The following is a 26,241-nucleotide window of genomic DNA, read 5'->3' as shown; positions in this document are numbered from 1 at the left end:
AGAAAATGGAAAAAGCGAAACATGACAGTCAGTCTCAATCGGAGTGAAGCCCCATGCAAGATATCACCTCGTGGGGTCTCAGTGATCCTTAGAATGGTGAGGAATCAGCCCAGGACTACAAGACAGGACTTGGTCAATGACCTGAAAAGAGCTGGGACCACCGTTTCCAAGGTGACTATTGGTAATACACTAAGACGTCATGGTTTGAAATCATGCATGGCACGGAAGGTTCCCCTGCTCAAACAGACACATGTCAAGGCCCGGTTTGGAAGAAGATGAATGATGAGTTCCATCCCAAGAACACCATCCCTACTGTGAAGCATTGGGGTGGTAGCATCATGCTTTGGGGGTGTTTTTCTGCACATGGGACAGGACGACTCCGCTGTATTAAGGAGAGGATGTCCGGGGCCATGATTTTGGGGAACAACCTCTTTCCCTCAGTCACAGGATTGAAGATGGGTCATGGGTTGGTCTTTCAACATGACAATGACCCGAAGCACACAGCCATGAAAACCAAGGAGTGGATCCATAAGAAGCTTATCAAGGTTCTGGCGTGGCCTCGCCAGTCTCCAGACCTAAACCCAATAGAAAATCCATGTTTGTCAGCGACAGCCCAGAAACCTGTCTGATCTAGAGAAGATCTGTGTGGAGGAGTGGGCCAAAATCCCTCCTGTAGTGTGTGCAAACCTGCTGAACAACTACAGGAAATGTTTGACCTCTGTAATTGCAAACAAAGGCTACTGTAACAAGTATTAACATTGTTTTTCTCAGGTGTTGAAATACTTATTTGCAGCTGTATCACACAAATAAATCATTAAAAAAAAAATCATACATTGTGATTTCTGGATTTTTCTTTTTAGATTATCGCCTTAACAGTGCACCTACGATGAAAATTTCAGAGCCCTCCCTGACTTCTAAGTGGGACAACTTGCAATGTAGCAGGGTGTTCAAATACTTATTTTCTTCACTGTATATATATAAATTAGCTCAATTGTTCCATAACACACTGAGAAATAACCATATCAAATATTTACTCTGTTTAATTTCACACTTGATTACTGGCCAGACACTCCAGAGACCTAATTATTTCTCTGCAAACAATACAAAGTCATTTTTCTATATGTCCCCTTTAATGCTTTGTGGTCTCTTGGCATTTAAAGTTAGACATTCTTCTACATTGCTCTTGTGTCTCTTATCTATTAGGAAGATTGAGTTTTATGTCTTTTGATCATTTTGCTCAAAGTCAACCCATCTACGCGTGAATATGAATCCAGTTCACCACGCATTCACTCATGTATTCAAATGCGTTTGTATTAAGTGAGCGTGTGAAGGGGTATACTAACATTCATTGAGTCCCCACTCCACCCTCTTCCCCGTCCCCGGGGGAGGGTCCTCCGGTGTTCACAAAACAAAGTGCTATTGTGCACAGAGGTGGAAAAATTTGTTTAACCCCGTTCACCCCTTGGGATTCCCTCACTGTCTGTGTTCAATGAACTCCTAACGGATCTAAATGGGATTCCTTTGCGCACATGGGCCGTGCACAGAGGTCAGTTTGCATTCTTTGTGCATGTGTGCCGATTTGGTCCGTACAGAGCCGCTTGCTTTGTGTCTGGCTAATCGACCACATGGCTTACAAAAAGGCAGGGGAAAAAAATGGGGTGACTACTTTTTGACAGAGCAATTTATGGCACTCAGATCATAGCAATTGGCTATTTATGGCAAGCAGGATGTTGTCGCGAGGCCAGCATTTGAACCGCTGACAACACTGATGATCTAATTTTGGGACTTTTTACTGACGCAATGCTCCAGAACTTGAACGACGGTTCAAACCTCAAACTGAGTTTTTGCATTGCCCGTGTGTGTAGATTTCGAACACGTTATCATACTAATTTTTGGTGTGACAGAAATTTCCACAGTCAGTCACTTAGCGGGAAAGTGAAGCTGTGCTAAAAGAAATGGAGTGAAGGAGTTGATGAAAACAACAGATCTCCGCTTAATCCTTTTGTGTCGACTGTGTTAATCTGTCCGAGTAAAGCCCACCCCGCCCTGGACCGATCACCCTCCCTCGCACCCCCTTGCTTGTGCACCATGTATAGCAGGCATTCCCACCACATAAACAATCAAACATACTGTACTCAAACCCACAAGACAGCCCGCCCCCCTTCCCCAACTACCCCCCAGACTACCGCTGTAGGCTCTAGACAGTTCATGCAACTCAGGTTCAACTCTTTGCTTGCTTTAATCTTGTTCCCTTCCAAGGGCCGGCGGGAAGCAACCTTCTCATTTACATATCTTGTTTTGTTTTGTTTGGAAATGCACGCATATTCTAAGGTTGCAGCAAACCACTAGCCTGTGATTGTTGTGCAACCAATTTGTGTTTGTGTGTGTGTGTGTGTGTTGTATTTTACCGCCATGGACTTGCTCCGCTTTTGTTCAGGTTCTGTTTTTGTTTTGACTGCTGCGAATTTAACAAATGCACTTGAGAGCAACATGGTGCATTGGCGGCAAAGTATTTTTGTGTCTCGTTCTTGTTTACCAGCTGTAAAGGAGAGGGGGGATGTGGCGACGGGAGAAAAGGGGGTGCAGGGGGAAGTGTGAGGGGGGGGCACAGTGGTTGCCAGGGGAAGAGGAGGTTGAGTCTAATGAGGTCACGCCCTGGCAACCCAATTGGCTCCTCCTACTCAGCTCCCCATCTCTCCACTCACGAGAGGAGGATTGCCCCCACCTCCCCTACCCCATCCTGACAGCGAGAGCTCTCCGTGGTGCTGAACAGAAAAAAAAAAAAAACCACACTAAAGCTCCAGTTACAGTGTGTGCACGGCACTCAAGAGCGGAAACATAAAACCTTGAAAAATAGACGCGTGTGAGTGAGCATAATGAGGAGCTGAAGGCACTCAGCGCGGGGAAATCGTGTAAAGAACCGGGAAGAGGGAGGAGAGGTCAAGAGGATGACGCCGTAGCGGAAGGTGGCTACAGTAAGCGGTGGGCGTGTTCTTGTTTTGATCTATCACTGGAAAGCCTGGTGTCATCTGTCCTGAAACAGACTTGACAGTCGAGACCTGGGAGGACCAGGTGGGCAGGGGTTGCTGTACCTGGGAGAGCACACTGCTCTCTCTCTACCTCTTTCTGGATGAGTATTCTTTTCACCACGTGTGACACCTTCTGAGATTTTTCTTTTTTTTTTTTTTTTGCATGTGTGCATCAGACTAAAGGAATAGATTTTGAATCCGATTTGAAAGACTGTGAGTGTCCAGGCTGGAAGTGCGTCTGAGGTGCGGGCACGTGTTCGTGTCATGCCCGCGACGGCGGCATTGGTGGCGGCGGGTGCGGTCTGCGGCTCCACTGCGTCTTCCTTCCCACTCTAGCATGTGCTGATGTTCGGCGTGGTAAAGCTGGCACCTGGGTAGGATTTTGGTACTACCGGGACCGGAGGGGGCAGATCTCCCCTTTTCCCCCACCCGAGGGGAGGGAGCGTTGGGCCTTAAACCCAAATGGCCCAGCTCGCCCTGTGCCCCAGCCTCATCCCGGGTCACAGGGTCTCCATCTAGCAAGCCGACCAATCGGACCGTACAATGGATGGACGTCTCTGTGGATTTAAGGGGAATAGTGCACTTGTGCTCCAGCAAAGGTCAGAGTGTGAACTGGACGCATCAGGTGAAGACAGAAGATATACAAGTAAACAAACCAGCGGGGACACAGGGCGACTGTAAGTACACACATGGCATTAAAATGCAGATAAAAGTTTCCATTTCCCTGTTTCCATTAAATGCAACACAACAAAAACATCAGGCTATCAGGTGCACACTACGGCACCGAGTGCACACACGCATGAACGCAAATCTTCGCGCACCCCCGTCAGCCGCTGATTGGCCTTGCAATCTTTTTGACATTGTGCCTGCAGAATATCCACGCTGCCCTTCTCCTGTCACGCGGTTGCCTGGAAACAGAAACCGTGTGCCACTTTCATTTACATCTCGGCCAAAGTGCACATCTGTGCAACAACTGTTGCAGCCAATGTCAACTGGGGCAACGTGGGCAAAGGCAGAGGAACGACAAGCTCTAAGCGGAAAAAAAGACGACAGCAACAGGGCAGAGTGGGTGGGGGGGCAATTAGCTGTAGGTTACTGAGGTAAATGGGTTGAGAATTGACGGGTTTTATGGAGATGAGCGAATAAGAGGAGCATTTTACATTGATGAGTTATGGGAGGACAATCCAATGTGAAAGCTTTGGCTGATAAAAACAGTGCAATAAACAAGCTGACTCCTGCGCTGACTGCTGCTGCAGGCTTACGGGGATTAGGCAGACAGGCTTAATTCAGCTCAAACACTGTTTGAACTGTGCCTTCCCAGCGCTGCATCCTTCACACGTTGAACCGGTGCACTTCTGTCCTTTGAAACTGAGTCCTATTCAATTTTGAGACACTTAAATAGCTCGATACGCCTGCTCATCAGCGATAAGACTGATACCTCGGCATCTTTCGGGCTTCGGTGACCTGGTTTGCACTAGGAGATGCCGACTGCTTCCCCGTCACTCTAAAATATGTGCCAAAAAAACAGTGTGAATATGTAGCGGCCAGCAGATAAACCCAACGACCTCAGACCCACACGGGATTTATTCATAGACAGACACAAGGTAGACAAATACCGAGGATGGTCAGACAATGGTCGGCCCTGCAATTTGGCTGCCCTCCAAGTACACCCCCCCCACCCAGGACACACACAGAGGCAAACATACAGTTATCACCGACCCCCCCCTTCCCCCTCCCTGTGCACATTCAGTGGTTCTCTCACACGTAAACAAGCACGAGTCTTAGGCTCATCTGAAAACAGTGACCTACATAACAAAAGCATGAGCTCTCTTCTCTTCCACAACCGGACTCTCCAAATTCATATTGTGCGCACATGTCGGGGTGAACGCACTCCCGTTCACACGTACGCTGAACTCTCAACGTCCTCATTAGCCGCTGCATACCTCATCTCGGGTGCAAAGTGGCTGCAAACAACTGAGAAAGAAAGAAGCTGAGAAGGAGCAAATGAAAGGCGCCGGTGTTGGTGACATTTTTTTTTTTTTTTTGGTCATGCATAGCCACATTATGGCGCAATGCATGTCAATTATGCTCTCAGTTTTGTTTTTGTTTTTTTTTTGGGGGGGGTTCTTTTTTACAGGAAAGGTACAACTCCAGTGCAGACTATTTTTACACATCAAATATAAGACGATCGTGCACGCGTGAAAAGCCACGCACTGCAGTCGGGTAAAGATTCATCCGTGCGGCTGCTCCCAGGAGTATTACATTTTCTCATCAGAACGCACAACATTTTCTTACAAATGAAAGATCTTCTTATTTTTTTTTTTTAGCTTCAATCACAGTCACGGCACAATCAAAGTGGGCAATTTCAGCTAAAGAATCTGCAAGCACCAAAACAGATACTGCAGATTTCAACATTAAACAGACCATACAGACGATCCCATCACTGTTTGCATATTGCTGTAGTTGTTCATGTGTTTGGGGCTACTGCACGTATCTACATGTCACGTGATCTTGGAGGATGTCGCAATCCTCCAAGGAAACGGACATGATGCAAAGCTCACTAATAGCACAAAATCTTCCGCAGCAACCATAAGAAATTGTGAGAAGAAGAAGAAAAATAGCTCAGCCATCTTTGGTTTCCTTCTCACTGAGGATGACCTTGAATAATGAAAGGTTGATAAAAGAATCCCTGAAAAAGCTCCATGTTTGTTCTCCGATTAGGGCCATTGATCACTCCCTTATTTTGTGCTTGCAGTGGAATCATTTGAAGAATGATGAGCTCCAAAGAGGAGGAAACGATCCGCTTCTTCCAGTACGTTGAGGAGAATGGACTGAAAGCCTACAACGGTCTGCTGGCTCAGAACCTGGACCACGCCAGGAATGAGAAGAACAGGATATACCTGCAGGAGAAAAACGACAAGAAGAGAAAACAGGAGGAAGCCATAAGGAGGTAGGTCATTCATTTGACCCGTGCTACACAAAATGTCGTCCTAAGGTGTTTAATAATACTCTTAGTTTAAATTTACTTTCTACTAAATATACAACAAAGACCATTAAATGTGTATTTCAAGCAACTATTGGAATTTAAGGCAAAGTTGTGACTAGTTTTATGCTAACGCATAAGGAAATGCCAAAGATGGGCGAACGAATACCATCTAGTGGTGACGTCAAACAGAAAGATTCCAGCAACACGTAGACAGAAAAATCAAACAATTTTTATAGTCACGAGCGTACATTTTTTTCTCCTCTGTGAAAAATGACAACCGTAATTCCCGGCCAACAGAGCGCACCTAGTTATTAGCCTCACCCAGTACATTTGTAAAGGAAATACTATTTGGTACATACATAGGCCGCCGCCATGTAAAAGCCGCAAGTGGCCACATTGAACAGACATTGAAACACGAGATATTTACAAAGAATGACGGTATACAGAGTTCAACGCTAGCGCCGCCGCGCTAACGCCAGCGCCATGCAAACAGGGCCGGTTAAAAAAAAAAACATACTGGTAAAAATCACTGAGACACAGTCGTAACACGCCAGCGCAGCGCTAATAGGGCCGGACCATTAAAAGTCACTTCCTCGGCACATTGATTCCACTGGTCTCACTCTTACCTTTTCTGCTCGAGTGCCCCCTTGCGGCCGTTAGAAAAAAATGACAAATTAGGCGCATCACTGCATAAACCGCAGGGTTGAAAGCGTGTGAAAAACGTCTCGGCTTATAGGCCGGAAATTATGTTTACAGTCTCCCAGTAGTTATGAAACTCTTTTTTGCTTGTGTCTTATAGCTGTATTACATTGACCCCTGGTGGCCAATTTGCACACAACAATAAAAGCCGCAATCAATTATCCATTCGTCCATTTTCCGAGCCACTTATCCTCACAGGGGTCACGGGAGTGCTGGAGGCTATTCCAGCTATCTTCAGGCATGAGGCGGGGTACAGCCTGGACTGGTTGCCAGCCAATCGCAGTGCACATAGAGACAAACAACGGTCCGCACTCACAATCACACTTAATGGCAATTTAAGAGTCTCTAATTAATGCATGTTGCTTGCTTTATTATAAACTTATGATGATGGTTTGAGATATGAGGGTGGTTAGGGAACAAATGAAAACTTATCTTAAGGCAGCAGTGTATATACAATACCGTATATATGTACAGTGGTGTTTTAGGGTGACCGCGTGAATGAAGAGTGTTAGCCTTTGCCCTGCATCTTGAAGAGATGAAATGTCGCCGAGTTCACAGCAAGAAGAAGTTGTACGAATTGGGCCAAGTGGCCGCAGGGTCCTTTGGGCACAGGCAGTTTGCCACATTTGGAGAATTGCAAGAGCACACTACGCCCGCCCACCCATGATCTTGGGAGGATAATTAGTTTTTCACTTTTAGACTTATTTGGGACTAGGATTGAGGTCATCACTGCTCCATTTTTGAGGGATCTTGTAGACTTAGGAAGATAAAGCGTGGGCCGACACTTGACACATTCACTGTTTTGGAATGCAATCAGCTGGGACAATGTTATAATTTGTGGACCTCAAATTGTATTGTCTTTGCAACCTCTTTCATGTACGCATCGACTGCTCTGAAAACGGAGCCTGAAACATGCACGCTCGTGCAACGTGAGCTGCACGTGCATATGGTATGTTCGTTGTGCGGTAGGATAGGGAACAGTGAGTCATCGAGGAACAGGACGGACCGCGCAGATTATTTGTAAAAATGACACTAACATGCCACCACAATACACAACAATCATGATAAAGCAATCATATCGAGCAGTGGGTTTCAAACATTTTACACCGAGTACCACCGAAAAAAAAATATTGAACTCTGCAAGGACCATGGTGTGGCCTGCATTAAAATACAGTAGTAGTAACATGAGGCCTGGCTTGACGAATTTACTTTAAAAACACCAGAAGGCAAACAAGGCATGCAAAAAAGAGTCTATGTATGAAACAAAGTCTTAAAAAACAAGGTACAAAGAAACACGGGATAAACGCACCACAACAGAAAAAAAAAAGTGACCACAGCAACGATGATCCGACAGAATGAACGAACCCAGAGAACTAAATAACAAGTGCAATCATTGATTCTTTGGCATTTCAATGATCAAAGTAAATTAATTACTAATGTTCATTGATTTATCTTTTAAAGAACTTTTTCAAATGTATATAATCACTATATTTATTATAGTAATAAAACAGATTATTTATGCGTTTCTTCCAAATAAGTTATTTGCAAACATCTTGTTTTACATTGGAAAAAAAATATCCTGTTTTTTTGCCCATTTTCTGACATGTTATGGAACAAAACAGCAACTGAATCCTAACCAATTTTTTGTGCATTTTCATTAAATTTGAAATGCAGTTTTTAATAAAGGGATGAGTAATGATTTTTTTAATAAGATTCATTGATTCATTAAAAAAGCCATCGACAGATTAATTGATTATGAAAATTACCATTAGTTGCTGCCCCATATTAAATACAAACAAATTAAAGAGACAACGATGCACACTTGGACAAGACAAGTAAGTGGGAAGAGCTGAATGGTTGACACAAGATACAGGGGCGATGAGAATAAAGATGAATGGGAAGATATGAAGAGTTCTCAGGAAAACCTGACAAAGCATGAAAATAACAATCTAATCAAAACCAAATCAACAATCATAACATCTATTGAACATATAAGTCAATTAAACATCCATTCATTTTTCCTAATCGCTTATCCTATTCAGGGTCACTGGTGAGTTGTACCCTCTCCCAACTGACTTTGGACAAAAAGGCAGACAACAACCGGGACTGTTCACCAGAAAATCACAAGGGGGGCAAAGTGAATGACAACCATTTCCACATACTTTAAAATGTCACTGAATTGGTACAGAACCCACACTTCCTGCACGGAAGGCAGGAGAGTGAACTGCTGTACGTCAGTCAGTAACCATATGGCGAAAAAATATATAATGTATATATTCATGTATTCTCAAAACTACTTTTAACCACCCATTAAAAGCAACCGCTTTAGTATTAACTATAGCGTATTCAGGATTAACCTACTTAATTGTGTATAATTAAAAGCTCAGCCATGTTCCACCATAAGTTTGCACATACAATATTTTTCCATATTCATTGGGGTCAGGACTCTGTCCTGTTTTGAAGGGCAAAAAAATAAAATAAAAATAGTTACTAATATGCCACCCCGCAAAAAAAAAAAAAAATCATTGATATAATTTACACTTTACAGTTCAAACTGCGAGCAAGATTTAAATGTAGCCCCACTTCAGTAATCCCTCCCCCGCCCCTCTCATTAACGTGCCCAAGCCCGATTCTCAAACACTGACATTGGCATTGGATTATGAAAGTCTGTGGTTGTGATAAAAAAGTCATAGAGAGTGCATATCCAGCTCTGGCAAAATAGCAGCACTACCAGTACCAAGCTCATATTGACCGTAAATAAATCAACCTAAGCCATGGCTGATGCGATGATAGTATGTGATTTATAATTTGTAAGGTCTGTAAAGAAGTGTTGATATAAGTAACGTTATCTTTTTGAAGTTTAATTTTCAGAATGTACAATCGATTAAAAATCAAAGAGAGGTCTGTCGAGCAGAAGTGTTGGCAATTCCGCATCAACTCTCAAATCGCTGAGTTACTTGAGGTCCCTTTGCCCTGCTTCTGTTGGCTCGTCTTATGCCTAGTAGGTAGGAAGTGACCTGTGGGCATTTTTTCACCCCAAGATGGACATTCCACCATAGTTCAAGCAAAGCTCCTGAAGCCCAAGGTAACATGTGACCACAAGCATGCGGGTGTGTGCCTGCAAGTCCACAAGAAAGATTGACACATTGTCAGTCACACCTTCTGTCTCACATTTCTTGCTAATTAAAGGTACAGAATAGGGCCAGACAGGCCTGATTCTTATTTTCAGAGATAATTTTTCTCATGTATTGTAAAGTTTTGACAAATATGAAAAGTGTTGATTTTTTTTTTAATGCAAACTTCCTTTTAATAGTTTTGACAGTAAATATGCCCCTATGTTCCTAAAACACTATCCTTCCAAAATCTTCTTGGAAAATGAACTGTAACCACGTAGCAGATTTGCTTTTGCTTTTCAATAGGTACTCACCAGAGCAAAATAATAATAATAATAATAATATATAAGGCAGACACTCAATAATTAATGGGAAGAACCCATTAAAATTGGCTTCTCCATGATCTAGAAAAATCTTACAACAGTCAAGATGCATAACTTACACATACTCCCTTGACACAAATTTCAGCTTTCCTATTATCTACTGGGCGGCACATTGCATCAGCTCATAAACCGTTGGCATCACAGTTCCTAGGTCCCGGGTTCAACTGTGGACCCGCCTGTGTGGAGTTTGCATGTTCTCCCCGTGCCTGAGTGGGTTATTCTCCGGGCACTCCGGTTTCCTCCCACATCCCAAAAACATGCTAAATTAATTGGACAATCTAAATTGCCCCTGGGTTTGATTGTTAGGGCGACTGTTTGTCTCTATGTGCCCTGCGATTGGCTGGCAACCAGTTCAAGGTGTCCCCTGCCTCTTCCTCGTTGACAGCAGGGATAGGCTCCAGCACTCCCGCGACCCTTGTGAGGATAAGTGGCTAAGAAAATGAATGGATATTATCTACTGATTTGGCAGCATTTTATGGCTTTTTAGAGCATTACAGCAAGAGTACAAAAATTGTGGAGTGGTGAGCTTTTCAGCAAAAGACAGACAAAAGCTTCCACGGAAAGACCACAAACAGCTACGTTCCCTGTACACTCATTGGCATTGCTCAAAATCATACTTTGCTTGACTTTTTGTGCATCTTAATTTCTAACGAGAACACAATTTTGCTAAACCAATGGTGATTTTTTTTCAATAGTGAGAAACAATATCTTGTGAAGAGGTCATATGACTGATAATGTGCTTCCACAGTTGACAACGTGGAAAGACTGCATATCCAGATTTTGTACAGTCACATTTCAACTGTACGTACAGTATTACTCATGCAACCGAAAGGACCGGATGGTAATTTGGTGACTGTTCCAGGACTAGGCGATGCTCGAGGACAAAGGCGTCTACCGTCCTGTTACCCTTGCACTGTCTTTCAACTGTTGCCCAATGCTGAAATATTCATAGTCAGTCACTGGAGGACAAGCCTAAAAAAAATAAATAAATAACTGGATTTTTTTTTATGAGGCTTATATGTAGGTCGATTAGATGACCCCCACGTCTCCACCCCCACAAATCCCCCATTTTTTTTTTTTTATAGTAACTGACTGAGAATGAATGAGAGCGCTCACATTCACGCGTATAAATATGGCCGCTTTTGAGTGCACGCGTGTGAGCAAAATAATAGATGCATTATCAGCGTGTGAAGAAAAGATAGGAAGCGTGTGGGAGCAAAAACGCTTCCAAGAGTAAGGAGGAGGGAGGCGGAGAGGGGGGTGAAGAGGGAGAAAAATATTAGTGATTAAATGTGAGCACCATTGCAGGAGATGCGTTTCTGCCTGGTGACAGCTGGAACAGCCAACGGCCAATCAGATCAACACGTACGCTGCGAGTGAGGCCGGCCTTGTTGTCCGTCACTACTTCCTATGTGGATTTAAAATATTCTATTTTATTCGCACAGTCATGCACATAAACCAATGTGCATAGAGTACAGTATTGTACACGTGCAATTTTATGTATTGCACCTTTGCTCTGTCATCAAAGTCAATCACTACACAAGAAACCTATAAATATAACCACCATATATTTGGATCCACAGAGGCACCCAGGAAAAAAAACAGATGCAGGTATTTTTTATTTTTACTGGTATCTTTCCTGCAAAACGTCAATAGATAACTAAGAAACTAAGTGCTATTTTACTGTACTGAAGCAAAATGATCTGCCAATGGAACATTTGGAACAGTTTTGACTCTCTAAGATTCTTAAAACAACATAGCGAGCTACAAAAAACACACCTCACTATCTTTAGGCGAATGTATTTATAGTTTAAAAAGTAGAGCTGTACAAAGAATTACTTTATTACTGTAAAAGCGAAGTTCTTAATTAAATCGACCATTTGCCAGTGCAATCATCGTTCTCGTTAAACTTATTTATAACCAGTAAGTTACTTAACCCATTCGTGGGCAGCGTCCCATTTTTGGGACATCATGATTTTCACCCATTATATCCTTCAGTCTATCAAAATATTTAAGTGTTTTAATCTGTTTCTGATTCTGGTTTTTGGGACGATCTACTACGAAAACCCAAAATACCCTCTCGCGGACTGTCTCCCATCTTTGAGATGAGATTATAAATTAGTAAAGTTATCATATAACTTAACCATAAACAAAAAAAAAAGTGTTATTTCCTTGATTGTGGCCTGTTGGACTTTTACCTCAATAAGACAAAAAATTGCCATGCTGCCCATGAATGGGTTAATATTTTTATTAAAAATGCTTGAAGCTAGTGAAATACTCGTACAGAAAAACTGCCTGGTAAAAACAAATTTCTTAACTGATAAGAAGTACATTTTGCCTTACATCTGAGATATTTAAACTTTAGTCCTTGCATGCGCTGAAATTAACGTGCAGTTGTCACAAGTAACCACCACATTGCAGTTCATTGAAAAAAAACATAAACACCGTGTGTTGACAGGATGACGCACGATCTGCCTCATAAAACAGTGCACGGGCCAGACAGGTGCATATGTGTTGTCTCCGGCTTCTGTATCTTGTTTCTATGGGTACCGCGTTGCCAGGCAGATTACGGCTTGGGCCAGACCCCACCACGCACCTTCTGTGCAGCAGCTGGCCGAGGGGGTGTCAGAGTCAGCAAAGTCACACACCCAGGGGTCTTACACACTACACACATAGCCAAAAACATGTGAATGAATCTTCTTATTATGACGTTTGTTTATGTGTAACTGAGCTGCCTAATATAATTTTTTCCTTTTTTGCTTTGTATTTACTCATTATTATTAAGAAAAACTATGGAAAACCAAATACAGGACAAAAGAAAAAAACATTTAAACACATTATGGATGCTGTGCTCCGTTTTCGTCCGTGATGCACACACCCATTAACGCACTCCACTCAGGCATCATTAACACTCCATTCAGGCCAATCGTGCATTTATAAGGATTGATTGTGTACACGCTGTGATTCTATAGCGTCGTTATGAGTGCGATTATGTGAGCGGCGTCGATCCTATCCGGAAATTAAACTCTAATCGATGCCTCGCCCTGAAAGAGAAGTGGTTTTCACGGGGCAGCGGCACAGCTGTTAACACTGATGTAACACTCATGTGACATGCATCGAAAGACAAGTGTGTGTGTGAGAGAGAGAGTGAGAGAAAGAGATAGAACGATTTGTATATGTCGGGGATGTTTTATGGTTGCGCTACCCTGACAGGAAAAGCCTGGATCATGGACAAGGATGCATGGATTTGATCCCAATGTCATATCCCTTACATGATGTAATGTCATACAGGGCAGTGAGCGATTCACAGATTCACCTATTCACATTTTTATTCATTTTTTTCCACATATTTGCTGAAAAAACAATTATTTGTGCCCTATTTGAATGCCATAACACAACTCATACCTCAAAGGACCATTCTATGTTAAAATTGTATGGGATTTGCATGTACAGTATGTAGTGGTACTTGAAACAGTGTCTCCTTTTTCCCTCTTGTGCAGGACAGGGGAGGACATAGCAACAGAAGGCAAGCACTTACGTATGGGCTCCATCACCATGCCAGACCCCCAGGAGCGCACGCCCATGCCCCATCCGCACGCTCTCGCGTGTGGGCAGAGTTTCTCTGTGCGCTCACAGTCCCTTCACTCCGTGGGTGGCAACAGCGGGGGCGGAGACGAAGAGGTGGGGAGTCCTACCTCCAGGAAGCAGCCCCCGCCCAAGCCCAGGAGGGACCCGGCCACCAAGCTGAGCATGTCGTCTGAGGCGGTGGACCACAGTCCCGTGTCGGCCTGCCGCGGAGACAGATGTGACGGTGAGTGTTGGTGGCACGTTGCGCCAAAGCGCGGCTCTATATTTAGCTCCTCTCTGAGGTGCTGTCTTAAACCCCGGTCCTCCGACGATGACATGACATCTAGCCAGCCAGTCCGAATAAACCACAGTCACGTAACATTGGATGAACAGCTGCCCCAATCAATACCTGCAAAACAGTGGTTCTCAAATTTTATACCTTAATTGCCACCTAAAAAAAAAAGCCCATTTATTGGTCCAAGTACACCAACATGACCAGCCACCCAAGATGGTTGCATAGTAGGTCCAGTGTTCATGCAAACTCCAAACATGAAGGACCCATCTGAACCCAAAAACTCTGAACTGTGCAGGGGCTGCACGATTAACAAGATTACGAGTGTTACTATTTTGAATTCAGCTCGCAACAGAATGAACATATCATTCCGTAGACCTCCGCTGTCTGATGAGACTAAAAACAGATGTACTCTATGACAAAATACCGGAGATGGGCATAATCATTGATTAGTCACCAAATTGTTCGTTATAAGAAATGTGCTGGTCGTGCATAATATATTGTGGGTTAATTAAATCTTGAAGCTAATGAGGCCAAATGGATTGAATGAATCTAATTTTTGGGGTTAAAAAAAAAAAGAAATCCATCTACTACTTCCACTTATTCTTGGTTGCATCATTGGGGGCAGTAGCCTGAGCATACTTTCAAATCCCCAGCCAATTTGTCAGACTCTTCTGGGGGGGATCCCAAAATTATTCCTAGACTAATCAGGAGAGCTCTCCATCATGTCCTGGGATCTGTTCAGAACACCTTACTGGGGAGGCATCCTAACGAGATGCCTGAGCCACCTCATTTGGCTCCTCTCAATGTGGAGGAACAGCAGCTCAACTCTGAGCCCCTCCTGGAAGAACGACTTTCTCACCTTATCTGTGTTTTTATTTTTTTTTGCACACAATTGTAATGGTCAACAATTATTCACGTTTGCTATTTGCGGTTGTTTCCGGTCCCAATCTCCTGTGAGTATAAGGGTCCACTATAGATTATTTTGGTTACATAATTTAGCCAAATCAGAGGGCCAAATATTAAAATAATCAATTAAGAACTCTGATTGTTTACAGTAAAGTTTTACTCTTCAGCTTCACTGGCAAACTTCAGACCACCAGATTGTGAGAACTCATGCAGCACAAGTTTTTTTGTTTTTTTTTTTTTTTTTTGGGTGCACACTCGTCTGTCAAGTGGGTAAAAGGGCCTTGACATTTCTGTGACCTTGTTTAAAAACTGTTACATCGTTTGAGGAAAATAGCCAATTAAAGCACAAACCCTTTTTATCCCCCCCGTACTTTCAAACTGCCAAGATGAAATGTAGCGATGGTTAAACTGAGATCTAGTCGCAGCACCCTGCAGCAACGTCAGTCTGCTTGGGCAAAATAAACACAGTATGGTCGTTTGGCCACGGATCAAAACAAGGACTTCATTATTATACCCTCTGTGTTCTAATGGCTCTGATGGAGAAGGCTGGACTTCGATGAATTGAAATGAAATGTTTCCCCCCAATGAGCATTTTGCTTTGAGCGATCCACTATGATATTGTTGCGACCCAGAGCAAACTGAAATTAGAGTCCATTTCAGTTTGGATGTTCGACTGCCAATCTGATGCGAAGGGACTCGCCCAGCCTGGCTGAGATTGGTGGGGATGTTCGTGTGTGCGCACAGATCTTCCTTGGGCACCACGGCAACCATCCCACAGAAACAAAACCCCCTGTTGCCCAGCCAATCACAGCATCCTTGTGCAGCTCACTCCAATAAGGCTGCAGAGATACCGGAGTCTGAGACCGTGCAGCCAATGGTGGCGCAGCTGTGGGGGTGTTCCTGGCTAAGGGGGAGGGTTGCGTGCACTGTAGCGGGAAGGGGAGGAGCTTGGTCGAGTAGAATTCATTCAGGAGTACCGAATGACCTAGATTTAATTTCCCCCAGGATGGGGGTGGGGGGGTACACGGTTGAGGGTAAACACGACAGGGGAAGGGAGGGGCAAGAGGGGGGGAAGCAATCGAGGGAGAGAAGAAGGGACAGGAAAGAGATGTCACGAGGAGTGCTGAAATGGAGCCACCATGCAAAGAATGCTGCTGCTGATCAAGGAACATATACACACACACATGCGTACCCCATGAAATTGCATTCATAAACTCACATAAATATTCCACTGAATTCATATAATCTTCAAAGTCCTCTAAAAGAGGGATTCCTGACAACTGTGGGATATGAAATCATCAGGTGATTCACAGCAAATTATCAACTTTCATTTAATTGGTGCAAAAATTACTTTATTCCACATGTATCGGTTCATCTATTTATGCCAGCTGCATACACGGAAACGCTGAATATTTCAGTTTTCTTCCATTTGGAAGGTAGAATTAATGTGTATCTACGTGTTACCATTAATGAGATAAATATTTCATCTACTCCATATTCTTTGCCGCTTATCCTCACAAGGGTCGCGGGGAGTGCTGGAGCCTATCCAAGCTGTCAACAGGCAGGAGGCATAGTACACCCTGAACTGGTTGCCAGCCAATCGCAGGGCACATGGAGACAAACAGCTGCACTCACAATCACACCTAGGGGCAATTTAGAGTGTCCAGTTAATGTTGCATGTTTTCGGGATGTGGGAGGAAACCGGAGTGCCTGAAGAAAATCCACGCAAGCAAGGGGAGAACATGCAAACTCCACACAGGCGGGTCCGGGATTGAACCCGAGACCTCAGAAATGTGAGGCCAACGCTTTACCAGCTGAGCTACCATGCCGCCGATAAATATTTCTTACCTAATAAATTTCTGAGTAAATTGAGGTGAATTTATCATTTCACAGAAAATACTTCCTGTTTACTTTATGTTTGTGGTGTACGGCTAGATTTTTTAAATGTAAAATATATGGCTCAAAAGATAAGGATGAGGCAATCAGGATACAAGAAACCTCTAGTCTTATTAGATTTTATCATCATTATCATCATCCACACACATCTATTATCTGACCGGTGGGCATGCTGGAACCTTTCACAGCAATCTTCGGGCAAGAGGACTTCAGACTTGTCGGAGAAAGGTCCCGTGGGATAGCCTAACTCATATGCAATTGGTTCCTGTCACTACTGTACAGTCTGTAATGATGCGTCGCTTAAAATAGAAACGGTCCATATGTTTCAAATCATATTCTTTTCTTGGCAATAAGTGAGAGTCCATGTACTGTATTAAACTCAAGTTGTGCCTTGTGGGAGTACGTAGCAGTGTTACTAGGTACTGATGAAATTCACGTGCATTTGGGTGTGAATGTCAAGCCCGGGCTTTCAGTCATTATCTGCAGATCTATGAGACATCCTGCTCATTAAACATACCCATCATCTTCAGAATTGCTCGCAAGGATGTGATGCCAAACTCAAACTAGTTGTAGAAAGTACTTCCTTGCACTAAAAGTTTCTTTAATTGTACTTTTTCAAAAAATTGTGTTTATGTATTTGAATGCTATTAGTCATGTGAAGCGCATTGAGTTACCTTTACGCTATACCAAATAAATTTGCTTTGCTTTACTTGTTTTCCACTGAAATGTGGACGCGACAATCAACCAAAAAGTCCAGAAAGAGATGATGCAATGTTTACTTCTTTCAGTTTAAATTCTAGCGAGGTTACTTCAAAGAAAAAAAACCTTAGGATAGGAAATATATTGCAGCCTGTAGTTGTAGTTAATAAGCACTCATTTCTATACATTTACACATTTCCAAACTAACTGATTATGACTTTATTGCCAATACAGAAAAATCAACATCCATACATGCATTCATTTTCTATACCCCTCATTTTCCTAAGGGTCGCAGATGAGCCGGAGCCAAATCCAATTGACAAGTTCAATCACACGTTAGTGCGTGTGTACAGTTGTGCTTGTGTGTTTAAGTGTGTGCGTGCGATGATGCTGGTGAGTCATACAGTTATGGGAAGTATATTCGTGTGTCTGGGCCATCTGCTGTTTGAATTATTAACAGCATAAAACCTGCAGCTTGAACATATTCAGCCATGATCTCAGCAACACTCACCACCAGCGGGCCTGTCAACGGAAGGGGCACCCTGATCAAAACATCTCAGTATGTGACCCACAAATACACATTTACCAACTACAATACTGCATGATGACGGTTCAGTAGAGCAACGTGAAACATTCCGAGATGACGTACTCCGCTGCAGTAACTGGGCGAGGTAAAAACATCATATAAGCTCACTGCACCACATCAGAAGAGATTCACGCTGCAATGCTACGTCACCACAATCAGAAAAACGCTCCACAGCGTGTGTTTGTGTGTGACCCAGATAAGACACTTGCATACTGATCCACTGCTGTATATCTGGCCTAGAAACGTGCATATGCCTGAACCATTCCCTCACGTCTGACTCAAGATACGGCTCTTAGCCATGCACATTGACCTACATTTGACCCAGTGAACGACACAACATGTTGCATTGCATTAATGCTTGAAATTTGATCAATGATTCATTCAAAAAGATAATCTTTGGCCACAAGCACCTGTCACTGATTGAAAAAGAAAAGCGCATAAAATAATGGAAGTAGTCAGTCAAATAAACTTCCTTCCTTAAAAATCGCTTACACATATGACTTAAATGTTATTTCTTACAAAAGTTAAAAAACAAGTTCATTTGAGGTCTTACTCCTTTCATTGTATATAAAGACCTTCCAAATGTTACCTTGACTGACCTCCCAACCACCATTTCCTCATACCTGAAATTGTGAGTGAGACGTGGGCTGCTGGTTGGACACTGTTGCGTTCTCTGCTGCCATCTGGCAGTGGAATATCAAATATTCACTCATATTTCAAATTTTAGCTTGCAAAACAAAGTAAAAGAATTATAATAATCAACCAAGCAAAGAGCACCTCGTAATACAGAAACTTGGTAAGTCGGTGCACTTATAAGTCAAGGGACCACTGTAGTGTTCATCTACTGGGGTCCCTTGACATACACGAGTCATGACATTCGTCTGTCTACATCTACAATAAATAGTATGCATGCAAATCGTAAATGAGGGCCTGATTGTGTTTCTCCTTCTTTCTCTCCTGCAGCTCAAGGATGTACTGAGGACTGCCGGAGGGTGCCACCGCCCAAACCCAAGAGGAACCCAAACACACAACTGAGCGTTTCTTTTGACGAATCATACATTAAAACCCACGGAGGCGGCGGAGTGTGTCCTCCCAAAGGGCTCCACCGCACCTGCTCCCCCTGCGAGCATCACGCCTCGCCGCCGCAGAGTGACGAGAGCCCCACCGACGACTGTGAGGATGAGCCTGTCTACATCGAGATGGGCGGGATTGATGTCGGTGCACGAGAACTCTCCAAAAGCGAGGATGAGGAGCCAGGGGAGTCCGTGTATGAGGAGATGAAGTACCCCATGCTGGATGATATGGAGTACCGTACGGACCCGGTGGGATGTCGCTCGGCATGTCCTACTCCTGCACCGTATGACCCCGAACCTCTCAGTCGATGCTCGACCCCGAGAAACATTCCTTTCTGTGACATTCCAGCACCGTTTCCCAATTTGCTGACCCACAGGCCTCCACTACTGGTGTTCCCCCCAGCACCGGCCCAATGCTCGCCCAACTCAGATGAGTCTCCTCTCACCCCACTTGATGTCACCAAATTGCCAATGCTGGAGAACCAACCCTACACCAAATCACCACCCTCCTCTGCCGAGGTGCCCTCCTCTGCGCACATCCGTAGAGAGCTCACGGCCACCCCGACCCTCACCGTCTCTGGGCGCTCCTCCGCACCTCCCCTGCCGTGTACTCTCTACAAATCTTCAACCTCATCTTCCTATCAGCGCAGTCACTCAGCTTGCCCATCGCCAGTCAGCATGGGCCGCTGCCTCACCCCATTGAGCCTCATGCGAACGCCGCCTTTTGACGCTCCAGTGCCATTTCCAGGAGGTCTGCCGAGGAGCGCCTCGGCCACTCCTCACGGCAAGGGGTCTCCGCCCCAAGATGGTGTGGGGCGACTCCATGGCTCCATGCAGAATGTGTCGACTGGGCGTTCCCGGACGCCCACAAGCCCACTAGACGAACTGACTAACCTGTTTACCACTGGAAGGAACATGCTGAAGAAAAACACCAGCGGGAGAAAATCCAAAGAGCCCGGAGAGAGTGAGTCATGTCACACATTTTCCTAAAACTGCATTGGGTATCATCCAGCCTCATGGAAGATGGTGAGAGCTAGCAATTCCGAAAAACAACGGATCTTCGTTTTTTTGCATTGCGGCCAGTAGGCACTTTGGCACTAATTAAGTCGAGATTAGAGTAAATATTTGTTTGAAAAATACTTATAGAACACATACACAGGATGTATAACGTCCTTCCCTTTCGGCTTAACCCTTTTCAATGATTAGCACGCTAAATTCTCCTCTTCTCTCTAATCTTATTCAAGCTACCTATCAAAGTCTTTCCTCAATGCATCCATAAATCTCCTCTTTGGTCTTTCTCTTTGCCTCCTACCTGGCACTTTCATTTCCACCTTCTCCTGGTATAGCCACTTTCTCGCTTCTGATCATGTCCAAACTGTCTCAACTGGTCTCCCTATCTTTGTTTCCAAAACTTTCAGTCTGTGCTTTCCATCTTATGACCTCAGTCCCAGTTTTCTCAACTATAGTCACTCTCAAAGAGAAACTCTGGATCTTCACCTGTGCCATCTTTAGCTATCTCTCCCATTATCTGGTCACTGCTACCATCTCCAAACTACACAGCATGGTATATGTCGCGACTGTCCTACAAAACTTTTTAGTTGTTACTCTTCAGTCAGAGATCACCCCTGACACTTTCACCCACCAGCTCATACTCGCTCTCTCACCCCTTCCATGTTGCTATAAACATGGATTCTTAGGCCACTGCACAAGTGAATGTGTGCGGTTTATAAATTATTGTAAGGCGGGAATCAAGGACCCACCGAAATCAATGCATTAATGCAAAGAAACAGCATTCTATATAATGTGATATGGCCTAAAATCAAGCACGTTTTAAGTCCAATTCGCCGAGATTTTGCATTGAAAACTCAGCAAAAGCTAAATTAGGCAGCTTTATTGTGCTTCTCTCATAGGGCTGTGGCATGTGTTTGTGGTTTCCTATGCAACCTTCCATTTGTTTTAATCGAGGTGCTGCAGTGCGCCAAATCTTTTACAAATAGTGTTATTAAAACTGAAGGGATTACAGTGGAAAGCAGGCAGAAGGTCTCTCTATCCGCCTAGTGACATTGGGCTGTTGCACCGCATTATATTTTTTTACCCCCAAGAGCACCTGAAATTGGAGTAGCCTATATGTGTAGAAGAAATTGCCAGTAGATATTAGCTCAATCTGAGAGGTTCCACGTATTTCTAATTGAAGACATATAGAACATAATAATTACAAACAGCCCACATAACTATCCTGACTCTTCACTCTGACCAATTACAACATAGCAACAGTGGAAGGAAGAAAAATGCCTCTCTTCTTTGCAGCTTCCCTCCCTCTGTCGCGCAGCCAATCACAGCTCAGGACACGCTGATGCCTGATAGCGCAACACGCTGCTGATGTGCACAGAGCATACTACTCAACTCCAATCTAACACCTCATCGGAACATTACAGACTTTCTTGTCTGTCCAATCAATGTTTGGTCTATTTGGAGTTCTGGCCAATAAGATTGCTGCTGCAGGTTTTACAGTCTGCAGGCAATTTAGTGCGTTTTAATGTAAACATTAATAGAACTTGAATTTACCATATGTCAAAAAACAATGCACATGTGCAGTTTTATCAACAATTTTAATATTTCCAAATGAGGGGATGGAAAACATTGCCTTTCAAAAATGCATTACTGTGAGCACAGCTGCTGTTGTTTACAGTATATCCATATGTTCATTTAGCAGAACAGGGAATTAATTGATCGTATTAGTCGCACATGTTTGTGTGTGTGTTGGGAGGGGGAGGGAATACTGTTGGCATCCATTTCAATGTATGCACAAGCAAAATAATAAACATGGAAGCTTCATTTTTCTCTCCCTCCCAAGCATCAACAACTAGTATGACCCACTTACCAACTGGTTAATCACCACACACATGTAGATCCAGATTGCATATGTGACCCATGCGTATGCTTCGTACTATTACATAAGAACTCATTTAGGAGCCATAGAGAACCACGCCTTGTGATGTGCCGAAGCCCTCTATAATGTCTTTATTGTGTTTCTACACACATGCACACACACACACACCACACACACACACACACCAATGCAATGTGTGGAAACACAGCACTGTCGAGGAATGAACTGAGCACATCAAGAGAAACGCGTTTCAGCGAACGGCAGAGTCTGGTGTTAAAATGTACGTATTGCAGATGTGCCACTTATACTGCTAAACACAAAATAGCTACCTAATAATAATGTAGGTTTGCAAACCAAAATTCATAATTACAGGAACTTCTTTTTGGTACTTTGTATGTCATTACTGCCACCTAGAGAACAATTTATTGTAATACAGCAATCTGAACCAGACTGTCCTGTTGACATTCTATAAGAGATTATCACCATATTACAATATTTTCAGTCCAACAAAACACCTCTGAAAACTAAATTACTAACTTGATAGTGTGATTCCAAACCTTGCATTATTATGTTTGAAAAGTTATAAATTATGCTGGGTTTTGCATGCCATGAATTTGTAGAGAAAAATTGAGTAACCTAGTGGGCCATTCAATAATTAGCATGTAAAAAAAAATATTTGGAGACTGAAATCACTTAATTAAATTAATCTCTAAATGTGTGTAACATCTCTTTTTATTTACAGCTGAGTTGAAAAGTAAGTCCCACAGTGAGTCCAAGCGTGAAGGCAAGGAACGCCACAGTCACAGCAAGGACTCCAAGCGAGACTCCAAGGAGCGCCACAGCAAAGAGTCCTCTCATCGCAGAGACAGAGACAGAGACAAAGACAGAGACAGAGAAAAAGATAGAGACAAAGAAAGGGATCGATCCAACAATGTAGAATCACTGTCGCACAGGCGCAACAGCAAAGAACGAAGCAGCATGGATGCACCATCTGTTCGCAGGGAAAGCAGAGAACAAGGCTACAGCAGTGTGGAGCCCATTCCAGTTAGATGGGATTCTAAAGACCGGTGTGGCAGTTCTGTGGAACCAATCCCACTGATAAGAAGAGACTCAAAAGATAGAGGAATTAGCAATGGAGACCTAATGCTGAGACGAGACAGCAAGGATAGGGGTGGGGGACATGGAATGGAGTCTTTGCTTAAGCAGGAGAGCAAAGACAGAGAGAGACTCCTTGATCAAGCCCCAGAGTTGTTACCTAGACAAGACAGCAAAGACAGTGCAAGGAATGGTGTAGACTGTAGACACGAAAGCAGAGAGAGACTGCTGGATCAGCCACCAGAGCTCTTACCTCGACAGGATAGCAGGGAGCGAGTTAGGAACGAAGTGGATTCAAAGCACGAAATCAGAGACAAGCCACCCGAGCTCCTACCCCGACAGGAAAGCAAAGACAGATTTAGAACTGGTTCAGAATACAGGCACGATAGCAAAGACTATCGTCCTGATTTATTACCCAGACAAGACAGCAAAGAGAAGGCCAGGAGTGAAATTGAGCACAGACATGAGGGCAGAATAGACCAGCCACCTGAGATCCTTCCCAGACAAGAAACATCAAGAAGCAGCAACATTAAGGACAGGGTCTCTGACGGCAGAGACAGGAACATTCACAATGGAGGAGACCTACCGCCACCACTTCTACCCAGGCAGGACAGTAAAGATCTGAGCCGAACTGGCCTCGAGGTAAGACGAGACAGCAAGGACCGAAGTCCGACTGGCTCAGATCATCACCAGTATGACAGCAAAATCACTAAGAGCCCTACTTCGAAGGACTACAGGTATGACAGCAAAGAAAGGGGATATAGAGCTGACGGAACGCCACGGCGAGAGAACAGAGCAAATTACATCACGGACCCATCGAAAGCACAAGAGAGGAACGGCAGCACAGTGTCGGGCCAGCATTCATCCACCACTACGCCTATTCACAAGAGCAGATCAACTGGTAGCCCTCCAATGACTGTGGGCACCGGAAATGGTGAGGATCCATTACTAAAAACAATACTGTCTCAAGATGTGTGTACTGTACCTCTCGGGGTGGTGTTACGGGAGTCCTACCCATAAAAATACTAGTTTTGTTCTCAACACTTCTACAGCTTGGGATCATACTGGCTGTACAGTTTGGTTAGGTTTGGCACAGCTACATAATTTTTTGGTTTCCATTGTCCCAAGAAGGAGAGGTCAAAGATAACTACAAAGGATGGGACAATATCAGGATTTTCTTCAGCATTCCAATACCCAAGTGCCTAAAACCTCAGAGTGTATGGAGTTGTTGTACCACTGTAGTAACACCCGGTGAGGGTGGTTGAATTTATGGTGTGATTCTACTCATCATTATGTGATCAAACTTTGGGTGCTGTTGGTGTACCACCAACAAAACGCAGAAGCTAGATAAGCTCAAGTATGCTTCATCAGAAATGGAATGGTCAGAAAAGTAAACAGCAGCAGTGAAAACTAATCCAAACTATACCGTGGTTGGCATGTGTTCCTCACAGTGTGTTGGGTTTACATGTTCTCCCCGCGCTTGCACGGGGTTTATCCAGGTAGTCCAGCTTCTTACAACAATCCAAAATCATGCATGTTTGATTATTTGAATAACATTTTTTCAATAAGTGTGAATGTCCCTATGAATGGTTGTTTGTCCCTCCATGCACCGCTCTTCATTGGCGACCATTCCCCATAGTCAACTGGTATAGACTCCAGATTATCTCTGACTGTACACTGGGGTACTTAACAAAAATGGAGTCCTACAATACCCCTTACTCTGACTGCTACAATACTGTATTTCCATTAGGTTTTTCAAGAAATTCATCCTGGAAAAACTTTCTTAAAATAACAAAATCTCCTTGTCTTTGTAGATATGAAAGCGGCACCAAAATATGCCCGCTCACCTTCGATGTCTGCTAATCCTTCTCCAATTGGGACGCCACAAAGGAGAGCGGCAGAGGCTCAACAGAGCCAGGTAAGCACATCCAATTTCAAAAGTGGTCCATAAAATTTCATCGATATCAGTCGTATGACTTTTGCATATTTCTACTAAATTCACAAACACACACACCAACCTTGTGCTTTCATACTTGGAGGTGGTAATCACACTGGAAAGATTGTCAAGACTTAACTCAGTGAAGTTGATACAATGTTGCTGCCCCTCAGATGCCCCAGATGCCATGGATATGCGGAGACACCACCATGCTGGAGCAGATCGAAAGGAAGCGAACCCTCTGTAAAGAAATCCGCTCGAGACAACATCCTCACCTGCAGAGGTATCAGGAGAGACCTCCTCCGGACAGAAGTGAGGACAAGCACCTTGAGCGCAGTCAGTGCAAGCAAGAGAGCGCCTCGGTCCTGCCGGCTTGCGGGAAGACCAGTGGGACCAAAAAGATTCGTCCTCCTCCGTATCCAACACAGACAACTGTATTCTGGGACACTGCCATTTGACTTGATAAAAAAAAAAACACAACTCACATCTGCCACACAACCCGGAATGATCCCCTTCCTCTCCCATTGGGGACTTCAAGACAACCAATTAGATAGAGCACCGGAGGGATGATGCTCGTTGATGTCAAAGGACAATGGTGTTCACATAGCAATATTTCTGCTTGTTCAGGTTGTCATGTTTTCTTATCATCGGTGGTGATATTTGATATTTTTCTATTTCATGTGGCTGGATTCTTGTAATATAACAAGTAGAGTAGATATTTGATGAATACATATTTTCTAAATCAAATGGGGATTAAAGAGCATCATAAATTATGTATAGTAGCTGTAGATGCCATCTAACATTTGTTATTTTTATTTTTTTTATATTGGTTATTTTAAGTTAAAATAATCTATGAATACTTGTCCTGTGGTAGCATAACTTTCTTATGCCCAACACTTTTTTTTTGTGTGCTTAAAAAGACGGAAATGAATGGTCTAGTTCAGTTTTGTCTGCTTCTATTTGACATTTTCACTATTGTATTGTAAGTTAAGGAGTTGTGTCGACATTAGGGATGGGTTTAATCGATTGTTAAGTGTGGAACGGATTGTTGATTAACTGTGTTTTGAAGCATTTAAGGCAAAATGGAG

At 43.6% G+C, this 26,241-nt stretch overlaps 1 protein-coding gene across 1 annotated transcript; it reads left to right on the top strand.

Moving 5' to 3' along the window:
• Nucleotides 1-4,846: 4,846 nt before the first annotated feature.
• Nucleotides 4,847-25,649, top strand: nyap2b (neuronal tyrosine-phosphorylated phosphoinositide-3-kinase adaptor 2b). Its single transcript, XM_061839574.1, has 9 exons — nucleotides 4,847-5,979; nucleotides 13,711-14,021; nucleotides 19,123-20,205; nucleotides 22,865-22,981; nucleotides 23,060-23,324; nucleotides 23,382-23,662; nucleotides 23,774-24,151; nucleotides 25,032-25,135; nucleotides 25,336-25,649. The coding sequence occupies exons 1-9, from the start codon at nucleotides 5,801-5,803 to the stop codon at nucleotides 25,609-25,611; spliced, it is 2,994 nt and encodes a 997-aa protein (XP_061695558.1). The 5' UTR covers nucleotides 4,847-5,800; the 3' UTR covers nucleotides 25,612-25,649.
• The last annotated feature ends 592 nt before the right edge of the window (nucleotides 25,650-26,241 follow it).

Source organism: Syngnathoides biaculeatus, chromosome 13 (genome assembly GCF_019802595.1).
Source record: "Syngnathoides biaculeatus isolate LvHL_M chromosome 13, ASM1980259v1, whole genome shotgun sequence".
In the NCBI taxonomy this organism is placed as follows: domain Eukaryota; kingdom Metazoa; phylum Chordata; class Actinopteri; order Syngnathiformes; family Syngnathidae; genus Syngnathoides; species Syngnathoides biaculeatus.
The sequence above is the reverse complement of the archived record's forward strand: the minus strand, read 5'-3'. Positions and strand labels throughout refer to the sequence as shown.

What these genes read in the sequence shown, in the direction of transcription:
- nyap2b (XM_061839574.1), top strand. Translation starts at nt 5,801, where the DNA reads ATGATGAGCTCCAAAGAGGAGGAAACGATCCGCTTCTTCCAGTACGTT. An exon ending in GCCCGGAGAGAGTGAGTCAT is followed by an intron (nt 20,206 to 22,864) that starts GTCACACATTTT and finishes TTTTATTTACAG; the next exon opens with CTGAGTTGAAAAGTAAGTCC. An exon ending in GGAATGGAGTCTTTGCTTAA is followed by an intron (nt 23,325 to 23,381) that starts GCAGGAGAGCAA and finishes GTTGTTACCTAG; the next exon opens with ACAAGACAGCAAAGACAGTG.